Source organism: Hesperophylax consimilis, chromosome 8, assembly GCF_061612785.1.
Source record: "Hesperophylax consimilis isolate HC1 chromosome 8, BYU_Hcon_1.0, whole genome shotgun sequence".
In the NCBI taxonomy this organism is placed as follows: Eukaryota; Metazoa; Arthropoda; class Insecta; order Trichoptera; family Limnephilidae; genus Hesperophylax; species Hesperophylax consimilis.
The window spans coordinates 41,770,370-41,783,825 of record NC_142843.1 but is presented as its reverse complement, the minus strand read 5'-3'; the positions used below and the strand labels follow the sequence as shown (position 1 = coordinate 41,783,825).

The 13,456-nt window shown below is 33.6% G+C and overlaps 1 protein-coding gene across 1 annotated transcript in view; it reads right to left on the bottom strand.

Annotated features, from left to right (window-relative positions):
• Positions 1-13,456, bottom strand: part of LOC149422086 (uncharacterized) — a 32,949-nt gene that overhangs the window by 18,401 nt on the left and 1,092 nt on the right. Inside the window, exon 3 of the mRNA XM_089634302.1 lies at positions 6,484-6,780. Coding sequence (XP_089490428.1) covers positions 6,484-6,780 — 297 coding nt within the window. The remainder of the gene's footprint in view (positions 1-6,483; positions 6,781-13,456) is intronic.

The window sequence follows — 13,456 nt, the reverse complement described above, 5'->3', positions numbered from 1 at the left end:
AAGAGCAGTGGCCAACGAAGCAGTAATCTCCTAGATATTGTGCACACAGACATATGTGGGCCTATGGAGAATGTGTCTATGGGCGGCTCGAGATACTTCTTGTTATTTGTTGATGATCATAGTAGGATGACATTTGTTTATTTCTTAAAACACAAAAATCAGGCTTTGAAGTATTTCAAGATTTTTAAAGCTCAGGTGGAAAATCAAACAAAAAAAACAATCAAAGTATTAAGGAGTGACAACGGACTGGAGTATTGCAATAAAGAATTTGATGATTTCCTGAATAGTGCCGGTGTGATTCATCAGAAAAGCAACCCTTACACTCCACAACAGAATGGATTGTGTGAACGATTTAATCGCACAATAGTTGAAAAAGCAAGATGTCTACTTTTTGATGCAAACTTAGGCAAAGAGTTCTGGGGTGAGGCCACCAATACGGCAGTGTACCTGCAAAATCGGATTGTGGCAGCGGCATTGGAAAATAAAACTCCATATGAGTTGTGGACTGGCTCCAAACCGGATATAAGTCATATCAGAGTTTTCGGTAGCACTGTGATGGTCCATGTAGCTAAAGAAAAGCGAAAGAAGTGGGATAAGAAAACAACCAAATGTATTCTCATAGGATATCCAGATAATATAAAAGGATATAGGGTCTTCAATCCAGAAACAAGGAATGTAACGACTAGTAGAGATGTGATCATCATTGAGAAGGAATCAAAATCTGAAAATTTAATGGAAGTGCAAGGTCAGAATATTGATTCAGTGGGGGATAGTAAGGAACTTGATGATACAGAACAATGTGGTCAGAATGTTGATTCAGTGGGGGATAGTAAGGAACTTGATGATACAGAACAATGTGAAATTGAACCTGTGCCTAGTCAAGAACACTCAAGTTTCATGGACAGTTTTATAGATAATGATGAAACATATGTTCCCAGTGATTATGAAGATGCAGACAGTGAGAAAGAAAGCCCGCAGTGCCGACCTAACCGGGAGAGGAAGATTCCAGAGAGGTATGGGTTATCAAATCTGTGCGTTGACAGTGAAACATATGATAATGCGGCTGGTTTGTCTCTGCATGACGCTTTAAATGGACCAGAAAAAGAACAGTGGGAGTTGGCTATAACAGAAGAGTTGCAGTGTTTCAAAGACAATGATGCGTGGGAGTTAAGTGATGCTCCAAAAGATGGAAGAGTTGTACAGTGCAAGTGGGTGCTTCGTAAAAAGTATGATAGTGAAAATAAAGTCCGCTTTCGTGCACGTTTAGTGGCAAAAGGTTTTTCACAAGTTGAAGGTGTGGACTTTACAGAAACATTTTCTCCTGTAGTGAGACATACTACATTAAGATTACTTTTTGCATTGTCAGTACAACTAAATTTGAAAACAACACATCTTGATGTAACAACGGCTTTCTTGAATGGTACACTTGAGGAAACTGTTTACATGCAAATACCAAAAGGTTTTTCTGAAAAAACACAAAATGGTCAAGTACTTAAATTAAAAAAGGCCATTTACGGGCTTAAACAATCCTCAAGAGCTTGGTATAAAAAAGTAGATGAATGTTTGTTAAGCATAGGTTATATTAGATCTAAAATAGAACCATGTATGTATACAAAAATTAAAGATCAGTTTAAAACTATTGTCGCATTGTTTGTAGATGATTTTTTTGTTTTTTCAAATGATACTAATGAAACTAAGCATTTAAAGGATGTCTTAACAAGTCATTTCAAAATAAAAGATTTAGGAGAAATAAAGAAATGTCTGGGTGTTAACATAACTGTTAACAAATCTAAGCAAACAATAATATTAAGTCAGAAAGATTATATTGATCAGCTGTTGCATAAGTTTAATATGAGCCAAAGTAAACCTGCACAGACTCCAATGGAAACAAAGTTAAATGTGTCAAAAAAATTAACATTGTGTTGGTAATTTTCCATATCAACAAATAATTGGATGTCTTATGTATTTAGCGGTTCTAACCAGACCGGACATTGCATATACGGTTGGTTTTTTAAGCCAATTTAATAATTGTTATTCCAAAGAACATTGTTCTTATGTAAAAAGGTTATTGAGATACCTAAAATGTACTAAAGATTATGGTTTAAAGTATTCCGCTAGTGGAAGCTCAATATTAAAAGGGTTTGTAGATGCTGATTGGGGCGGAAACATTATAGATAGGAGGTCATACACTGGAATTTGTTTTACTTTATCTGGTTGTGTTATATCTTGGGAAACAAAAAAACAGAATACTGTTGCACTATCTAGTAGTGAGGCTGAATATATGGCCATCACCGAAGCCTGCAAAGAAGCAATTTATTTGAGAAATTTACAATACCTATGAAATAACTCAAAAAATGTATACTATTGATATTTTCAATGACAATCAGAGTGCGCAAAAGTTAACAGGAAATCCAGTTTTTCATAAGCGCACCAAACATATTGATATTAAATATCATTTTTGTAGAGAATGTGTAGCAAATAATATTGTAAATGTTAAGTATTTGCCAACAGCTGAAATGCCTGCTGATTTGTTCACCAAAAGTTTGGGTTCCACAAAACATTATGAATTTTTGGATAAACTAGGTGTGCAAATTGTTTAATTTAATTGTATTTATATTGTTAGTTATAGTGGGGGTGTTGAAATGATAACAACAATATAAGACTAGTGCTGCCATCTATGTATTTAATATGTAAACTTATATGAAATAATTGACAGTCTATTCTCCATCTTTGATCAAACAGCGCACATACGTAGATTTTAATGATTTAGACGGCCAAAAGTATTTTTTTTTAAATCAATATAATGGTAAGGTATCTATTTAATTGGCGAGTCAACAGTTCTATGTACAATATAACATCCTCTCCCCCCTCCTTGGAAGCGCGGGAGTCGACTTTGATCAGTCGGAATTCGATAGTGAACAAGTGTGTACGTGTCGGGTTTCGACGCTCTCCTAAACTTATAACTTTCCAAACGTGCATTATTCATTTCAAGCTAATATTTCCGTTTTAACTGTGATGGATTGCGATAATACAGGTAAGAACAATTTGTTTTCGTTACAGAAAAATTTAATTAACATTCTCTGTCATTCATTTTTAAAACGACAAACATCACTCTGTCAAAAAAATTTTTTTTTAAATATATTTAAATTCGAGTGCCTTTTTAGTGTACTTATGAGTCCGTCCCTGTATTAATTTTCATTATACTATATAGTGCATATATGTAACTAACTAATTCCATAAGAAATAGCCGCGCAAAATCGCGCTTTTTTGAGCTAAGCCCTTTTGAAAGGCTCTTTGTCAAATATAGGAAATATTGAGTGTGCGATATTTTGTATTAAAATTGTTTTTTTATTTGTTTCAGGTCTACCTACTACCTCGGGTACTAAAGTAGTGACTCGTCAATACATATTTGACCAACTACAGAGTCAAAATTTACCAACTTTAAATGAAAAACTTGACTATTATGAGAATTTTCTCCTTATGCGCTATGGGCACAACAAAGAGGCTAAAGAAGACTTTAAAAAAAGATTTTCTTATGTAAAATCACAAATTAAGCAACGATGGGTAAAGGCAAATAAACACCAAGATGTTTTCCTGAAAATAAACCAATCATGGTTAGAGGGAACATTCGAGATTCCCATTGAATCAGCCTCCTCGCAAGGTCGACCACCCAAGTCTTTTGGAGAACTAAGTGAGCGTAGTAAAAGAAGAAAAACGGAAGAAATAAGGGCCTCCGCAGGTGATGAAGTTATTGTTCACGCTGCTACATCTGTGTTGCAGACAACGGGACATAGGACCGCCTCGAAAGTGCTTAAAGATATTACGAACTCCCCAACACGGGCTAGTAAATATAGAAAAGCCTACAGTAGAGTTACCAACAACGATGAGGTACCTCAATTGATGCCTCTGCAAGCACTTAAGATGTTCGTTGAAGCTGATTTTACGAGACGACAGTATGAGATAGTAAGGGCAACAAATCCACAACATTTTCCTTGCTATGATCTTGTTTTGAAAGCAAAACAAGAGTGCTATCCGCCGAAAGAATCCCTAAGAATTACGGCTACTTGCACGGAAAGTAATCTACAGTGCCTAATGGATCTAACCGTAACACGATTATCAAAATACCTAGAAGATGTGATAATCCAGCTTAACGAGCAAGAAAGGAAGTCGTTAATGATAATCTGCAAATGGGGTTGTGACGGTTCTCAGCAATCCAAATTTAAACAAATTTACGATAATGAGACTGATTCCGATGCCAAAATTTTTATGAGTTCCTTTGTGCCTTTGCGCATTGTTTGTGGAAAAGAAGGCAGTAAAATTGTTTGGTAGAATCCAACTCCTTCTTCGTCAAGGTTTTGCCGTCCGATTCGATTCCGATTTGTAAAAGAAACAACGGACATAACTAAAGAAGAGATAAAATATGTGCAGGAGTCCTTTAAGCAACTAAACAAAACAGTTGTTACGTTGAATGAAGAGGAGTTTTCGTTCGGGCACCAACTCAAAATGACTATGATTGACGGAAAGGTGTGTAACGCAGCCACAGACACAAAGTCAACATCCCAGTGCTACATCTGTGGAGCTACTTCGAAAACCTTTAATGATCTATCGAAGAAAAATAGTGTAAACCCTCAAGCTTTGGAATTCGGCTTGTCAGTATTACACGCCCGGATCCGCATTTTAGAAAGCATTATACACCTTTCGTATAAACTGCCAGTAAAAAAATACAGGGAAAGAAAAACCGAAGAAGACAAGGCATTAGAAGCCCAAAAGAAGTTGGAAATTCAGGAGAGGTTTCGAAATGAAACCGGTTTGCTTATCGACATGCCAAAGGCCAACTTTGGCAACACCAATGATGGCAACACAAGCTGGAGGTTTTTTGAAAACCCCGAATTGGCTTCAGCCATCACAGGTATTAACTTTGAACTGATTTACAGATTCAAGGTTATTTGAGAAACTATTTCTGGTGGCCATAAAATTGATGCTGAAAAATATGATAAGTATGCGTACGACACAGCAAAATTGTACGTAGAACAGTATGGTTGGCACCCAATGACGCCAACTATGCACAAGATATTGGTACATGGAAGCCAAATCATAAAAAGTTCGGGGATCCTTCCAATTGGACAGCTATCGGAAGAAGCTGCAGAAGCCCGGAACAAGCATTTCCAATCGTACCGGCTAAACTTTGCCAGAAAGTTTTCTAGGGAAGAATGTAACTTAGATGTATATTATAGGCTTTTGTTAAGTTCAGATACCTTCATTAGTTGCTTGAGACAAATAAGAAAACCTTCACGTAACGCATTTCTACCTGAAACGGTTAAACTTTTATTACCTGGTGACCCAAACACAGAGTCAGTAGAGACATCTGGACCTGAAGATACCGATTTTTAATGTAATTTTATATTTAAAGAAAACTTGTTAAATTCTGTTTCCATTCATTTGTATTTTTTAGTGAATTTAGCTCTGTTATATATTACTGTTATTTGTAACCTGACAAATATATGTATGTTTTTATAAATATATACCTTTTCTTTATTTTAATTGAACTTAGAACTAAAATAACCCCAAAAATAATTTTGGCCGCCTAAATCATTAAAATCTATCTATGTGCAGCGTTTCATTACAAATACAATAAAAATAAAGAGTTTACATAATATATAGGAATATACAGATTACATAAAATATAAGATTTAACAATGCATAGGTTAACTAAATATAGGTAACATGAAACATAAGAGTTTACGAAACGTAGGTAAGATGGAATTTAAGTGAGTGAAATAAAAATAGATGATCTGCCAATATCCTCCAAATCAATTGAATAAAAAATTATGAAATTGTTGTTCACATTAGCCTTTAAACTATGTAACTTTAATTAACAATCTCTATTACGCTAGATTAGGATAAGAATCGACAATCGATCAATGTAAACATTCTGAGTTTAAATTTTGATACTGATTGGCAGCGGTAAACATCGATTGAACCATAGTTATTACCAAGTCTGTGTAATCTTTGAATAGGCGAGTTACGAAATAATTGTTAGCAGAATTTGGAACATTATACAGGGTATTCAGTCAAGTGTCCCACCCATGTAGGATATTTGCTACACCTTTTGATTAAAAAACTAATTATTCAGTTCGGTCAAGTATTTTGGCCTCAAATTCAAATTAAAGTTTTATATGAAAAGAGCCGCGCAACCGTAACTCTTAACTGCTCTTTTATTCCATTCTAATTTGTGTAAATTGTGAAAAAATAACTTGAATAAATAAAATATTATATATATATATTACTATGGAAATAGTCATTAAATTGCGGGCTGCAAGTAATTAAAACATGGGAAAGAGTTGAAATAAATTATTTCAAGTTTAGTTTTTTTTCTGATGATTAGAACAGTTCTTCGGAAACCGGTCAAAAGAGGAAATAAATTTCCCATAGGATCTCAATGAAGATGAAGCGTACCTAGAGAAGAGAAAATAAGATATTTACCATTGGTAGTGCCACCGAGCACGGCAGACGATATTGGACACACGGCCAAGCCAGCCTCCTTAACCTTTCCCATTGGCGTAACTTTCTTTCTGGTACGCTTTCTATTGATCAGGGGTTTCTTTACCCCTCTCTTCTTGACGGGCTTCTTGGCGCTGGGCACATTGCTCTTGTTCTCCGCGGCTGCTGATTCATCGCCCGAAGGACTGGCGCTCTCCTTGTCTCCGGGAACAGGCTTGGTCTGCGCCTTGCCGTCGGATAGTTGAGGTTTCTTCTCTGGATTTTTTTCTGGCAGCTTAACTGTAATTTGTAATTTAAAAATAATTATTGGAAAGAATCAACAAAAAAACATCACTGGTATGGGGTGAATTAAGACTAGACAGGTGAAGTCAGACAATGCCACACATCACTGGTATTTGCAGGGAGAGGGTAATAAAAAGCACTGTCCTCTAGCATCATAGAGGAAGGCCATATCAGCATTACGATTTTTTTAAATATGGACACAGGTATTTATTTTTTTTTATTTTTTTATTTCTTTTTATTTAGGAAGCAAACAGTCGTACAGTAAAAAATTATAACAATAAACATTCATATGTTCCAGACCAATTAAGTTCCATTGAGTTAAATGTTGATTTAGTATTTTTTACCTACACAACATATTAAATGGCAAAAAAATAAACATAATAAAGAAATACATAAAATTAAAAACAAAAAGAAGTAAAAAATTATAACAATAAACATTCATATCGTCGCTGTGAAATCAAACCGGCATATCTGCAAAATGCTTGTTTTTCACCAGAGCGCTTTAAAGATTTCGCATATGATATTTTCCTTTTTACGTCCGTTTGGTTCACCTCAATGCCACCTTATGAATGAATAAAATTTAGACGAATACTGCTTATTGAAGTCGTAGTTGCAAATAAATCGAAAATTGCTTAAATTAAGAGTAAAATGCAGATATGCCAGTATGGCTTTAAAATCAGTGTAATATTTGCATTTGTGTCACAGTGGCTTCTTCTTTTGGAACCTGTTTAAGGTATAAAAAAAGACAATGTTTTATTTTTTATTTATTTATTTATTTTTTTTTTTTTTATTGTACAACAGAACATTCGTTCCAGTTACAGTACAATTTTACAAACAGTATAATTTTACATCATATCAGCATTTGGGTAAGTGACTCTTCAATAATTGTTTTAGTTCGTTTAATTTGATTAATATATTTGATTAATTTGTTTGAAGAAACATCATCTTCTTCTGTGTCACTCGATGTCATTGTTTTTTTTCTACATTTTTCACTGTTTACTCATATTGTACTTGGTTAATTTGCGAATTTAGAGGCGCGATGACAAGTTGAAATTGTTGGTTTGTTTTTATTCCGCAGTAGCGCCTGTTTGCCACAATCAATTGAGCACTAAGCAATGATGACAACACTTTCAACCAATGATAAACGAGATGACGACACTATCAACCAATGGGGAACCGAACCGATTACACTTACGCTTGCGCCTGCGTGTTTAGATTGTCATTAATTACGGACAATTTATCTGGAATATTTTTGAATTATAGATTCACAATAAAATACATTATTCATTATGATGCAGAGTTCTAATTGTCTTGATACGTCAAACTACTACGTTCTATACTTCCAAAAGGTATTTTGGAAGTATAGAACCATAAATTATATATTTGAGACGCAGCTGTCAAGTGTTCAGCGCTAAAAAGTGCAGTGCCAGAACAGATCATTAAAAAAATGCCTGAAAAGATTGTGTTCAAAATAATTGATAAATTTTAAAGTGGGGGTTTCAAGTCCATCTACTGGTAAAAGCTTATTTGAATTGAGTCGGGAAAACGGTAAAGCGCTAAGAGAAAACTGCCTAGAACGGAATGGCCGGCATCCTATTTTGTACATCACCGAAACCTGACATGACGGCCGGCATAGTCCAGTGGTAACGCATTGGACTGTCATTCCGAAGGTCGCGGGTTCGAACCCGGCGTGCGCAAATAAATTTTATTTGATTAATTTGTGTTATTTCACAATTAATTAATTAAAATAATATATAGTATATTTGCGGCACGTTCCAGAGTGGAAGATACTACCAGTATCGCCCTGGTGTAAGACCACCATTCAGAATTTAAACATTGCTCCAAATGGCTTTAGCCGTGTTTAGTGACTAGATCTGAATAGCCAGGTACTTCCCCACCTTCCTCTTTCCCTTCCCCACTTACCTTCAGCCTCACAACATCCCTCAATTGGGGATGCCATAGTCTCACTGGCTCCAGACGGGAGCAGTTGGGACTCTTGTGAGGTATTCACTATAAAAAAAATAAATAAAAAAAAATGACATGCTAAGGGAAGTGCGAGCTGAAATTGGTCAAATCACCTTAAAAGAATATTTTTCCCAGAAAATTAAAAGAAAAAAACTTTGTAACCCGAGGAATAGCAAAGATATTCAATAACAAATATTTGGCATCTATGTTTATTTCTCTATTTTGTTAAAGCGAAATAAGTAGACTTGACCTGAAATTTGGCATTTTTGAGGCCAATTTTAGACGAATGGACACTTTTCTAGAAAAAAACACAAATTGATTTCGAAAGATCGTTATTTTATAAAGTAAATCAAGATGTTAAATTTTGAAAAATAATATTATTTTCATATCATAATAAAGTGTTACCGTTGGACAATGCGCAGATTTTTTGCATTTTCGAAGGTGAATTTGTATTATACAACAAATATTTCAAATCATATAATAATACAGTATAAACAATCAATAAATTATCTACCAAAATTATGTATAAGAATTTTGTTTTTATTTCAAATAAAATTACTAATAAATAAATCCGAACACGCGTTTTGTGACGAAAATCCCTCAATTTGACTATTTATTTATGGTCTTACAAATTGGTATCGTTCAGATTTTTTTAGAAAAATAATTTTCCAAGACATTATTGGAAAATTAGAAATAATTTATGACCAAAAAATATATTCTTAAAGTATATAATAGTAATTAATTTCGATTCGCGTTTATGCATTTTTTTAACTCGGCACAAGACAAAATTTTGTCGGTCTCCGTCGCGACCAGGCGGCGAGCGGACGTCTAGTCCACGCCAGTCTAGTTAATAACATTTTAAAGAAATTCCTCGCTTAAAAATGGGAGAAAAATACCCTTGGAAAAAGTTCTATTAGAAAACACAAATTACGATATCAAAAACGTACATGGGAGATATATTTTCAGAAAAACAAAGGTTAGTGATATTTAATTATCCGTGTACATTGTACGTACTTATATGCTATAGGGTCCTTCGAAAGAATCAGTCAGAATAAGCACATATTTTTTATAACATTTGGCGATAATTTTGTATTGTTTAATTTCCAGGGAAAAGAATCAACTATCGACTATCAGGAGTTTATGTCTGTCATCGATGTTTCATGTATAAATGTTAAAATTTATGCCAAAGCACGTGAAACTTAGTGATTGGTGGTCAAAAAGTGCCGCGAACCAAATGAATTTTGATTTGTGATGTGCGATTCAAATCATTTTTTTGTTTATAATTTCTATTTCACCATCCAATTCACTATTACATTGGTATAATTCAACATATTTAATATTTTTTGTGTTACTTTTTGTCAGTTTCATAATGTCATATTGTGAATTGAGCTTCTTGTTTTAGGAAAAAAGAAGAGGTTATTTTTGACATACTAACCTATGATTTTTCAATCAAAATTTACCTCGTGAATTTAATAACATTTCGAAAATTAGACGAGTCAGGTCGCTCTGTTAACCATGAAAACAAATACATAAAAGCGACACAATATTATGCAATCACATAACTACATATATGTAGGTAGGTGCCGTAGAAAATAGTTGGAAATAAAACCTAGTTTTAATATATGTACTACTTAAGTTGTAAGGAATAAATCCTATTTTTAATGTCATACGAATCAAATCAAGTAATACTTTAAAGATAAAAGTATTAGAAATAAAACTTACCGGTAATACCTTTCGAACAAACGAATAAATATGTAAAACAAAAGACTTTAACTCACTTTTAGAAAACCTATGTAAAATAAATTAAACAAATTTTTTATAAATGTATATTCATATACCTACATATTTTAAATCTACCATGTAAACGCACTGCATTTGTATTTATTTATGTTTACGCACTCCGACGTATAATTTACAAATATGTATGTAACTACTTATTAGGAAGAAAGCTACAACCGAGAATTCAACAACAATAATTGTTATTTCATCGGAACCATGCTGTAGTTTTCGTCAGCCGCGCGGATATACGGCTCGCAGTGGAATGAATTCGGTATTTCTGTCTCGTTCTAAAAAAACGTCCGATCGCGAGACCGTCTTCGAAATTTGTATTCTCGTCCGCTGGTTAAGATGCCTTAAGTCCTCTCTAAGAGCTCATATGATCTCATGGAATTGTTGTGTTTCCCTTACCGTCATGGTTAGAAGTATCTAAACAGTGGTAGAAAGCCAAAATACCACATTTTATTTTCAAATCTTGAAGAATTAAAAATGTACACCTCTATGAAACCAAAGGTTTCTAATTTGAATACAATTTATGAAACTTTGTGAATATTTTATATGAAATGACAAAAAAGTGAGGTGGCTATAATGTTGTTAATATATTTGTCTAATAAAATATGAGTTTTTACAAATAATAAAATATCAGTAATTTTGGTTAATTCACTTATTAATTCATTTATGGCGACATTGGAATTTTGTGCTTTAGTTAGTGACAGCAGAAGCAACATTGGGATTTTGAGCTTTAGAATTAGTGGCAGCAGAAACAACATTAGGATTTTGTGCTTTATAATTAGTGGCAGTAGAAACAAAATTAGGATTTTGTGCAATTTAGCACAAATGTGACGATTTGACAAACCTACCGTCACTGCGTCAGTTTTACGGGAATAAAAGGAGTCATTTGTTCCTGTTTCCGGCTAAATTCACTTTCTGGCTTTGTTATTTACCAATAATACAACATTTTTACACAAATCACTCATTACTTCTCTTTAAAATCGGTAAAAAGAGGGACAGCTAAATACTCAAGTGGCTATATTGTATTTTGGCAAAATAATAGCTCGTCATTAGTTGAATCCAATATGGCGATTTTTGAAAGTAACTTCTTGGCGATATAGTGGTTTCCTTATTTTTAAATTTATTTATTTCATTTAAACGCCCATGGGGCTTTTACATACAATGCAATTTTTGTTTTAAATACAGTCAAAATAAAGAGTTTACATAATATATAGGAATATACAGATTACATAAAATATAAGATTTAACAATGCATAGGTTAACTAAATATAGGTAACATGAAACATAAGAGTTTACGAAACGTATGTAACATGGAATTTAAGTGAGTGAAATAAAAATAGATGATCTGCCAATATCCTCCAAATCAATTGAATAAAAAATTATGAAATTGTTGTTCAAATTAGCCTTTAAACTATGTAACTTTAATTAACAATCTCTATTACGCTAGATTAGGATAAGAATCGACAATCGATCAATGTAAACATTCTGAGTTTAAATTTTGACACTGATTGGCAGCGGTAACATCGATTGAACCATAGTTATAACCAAGTCTGTGTAATCTTTGAATAGGCGAGTTACGAAATAATTGTTAGCAGATTTTGGAACATTATACAAGGTATTCAGTCAAGTGTCCCGTGTAGGTACTCACAACGAAATAACGCTTGTTAAATCAATGGCGTCCAGTCTGTCATTCGATGTTTTGAATAGACATACCATATCGGTCACTGTGCGCCTTGATGATAAGTCCGTTAAGTTTAGCAAGTTCATTAAAAAAGTATAATTAAGATCTTCGGTTGGAATTCCTAATTTAACCGTTTGAGTGCCAATCGTCGATTTTCGTCGATTCGTATTTTAACGAAGATTGCCGATCGTCGATTTCCGTCGATTGCGTCAGTCGTGTTTTGATTCGCGCGTACGTCTGTACGTAAAATTCTCATTTTTTCGAAACGCCTGGACTTCGGGATCCTCCTCCGCGTGATTCTAAACCAATATTCTTTAATAAAACACCGAAAAAATCATCGAAATCCTTGAAAATTCAAAGAATTTATGGGGATTTAAAAAAATATATAGTTTCATAAAAAATAATGTTTTTTTGGTGGCATTTTACAAGCAACTGTATGAATTTTTTTGGCACTCAAACGGTTAAAATTAATGAATCTCAGGATTTTATGCTGCACTCTCTCAATTTTTAGTTGGTGAATCTTATAAAATGGAGAAAGATTGTTGAATTATACTCTAGATTACTTCTTACCAAACCAGTGAATATAGCAATTTAAAGGAATTAATTCATTTAAAATCTTTCACCATTCTCAAAATAAACCCTAAGCATTTCATGGCCTTGTTAGTTATTTCATTTATATGAGGAATAAAAGATAATGTACTGTTGAAAATAATACCAAGGTCCTTAATTTGCTCTACTCTTTTTAGGAAAATGTTGTTAATGATTGATGCAATATGGGATTTTTGATTCGGGCAAAAGTTATTGTTTGATATTTTTCGATGTTAAGAAACAGTTCATTACGGGTGCACGCATGTTAATGATAAACTAATGTTTATAAGACAAGGTTTTTTGTGCATAGCACAAAGGAGATACATATAATGATTTGTTATCCTTTGTGCTATGCATAAAAAACCTTGTCCTATAATCATTAGTTTATCATTAAAAAAAAATAATATTTGACAAGTCAAAATATTTCACCAACAAATGTAGATATAATATGTCTCGACGCCATCTAGTGGGAAATTTACCACTAACAAAGCCTTTCCTACAAAAATAAATTGGTTGTTTACAGGTGAAAAAATATAATAAGCAGGAATTGTTAATTGAAGTACTAGTACATATTGAATTATTTGGCGTGTTCAAAATAAGTTGACGTTACTCAGTAGTCCAGAGCACCTGACCGGACATTTATTTATTTAT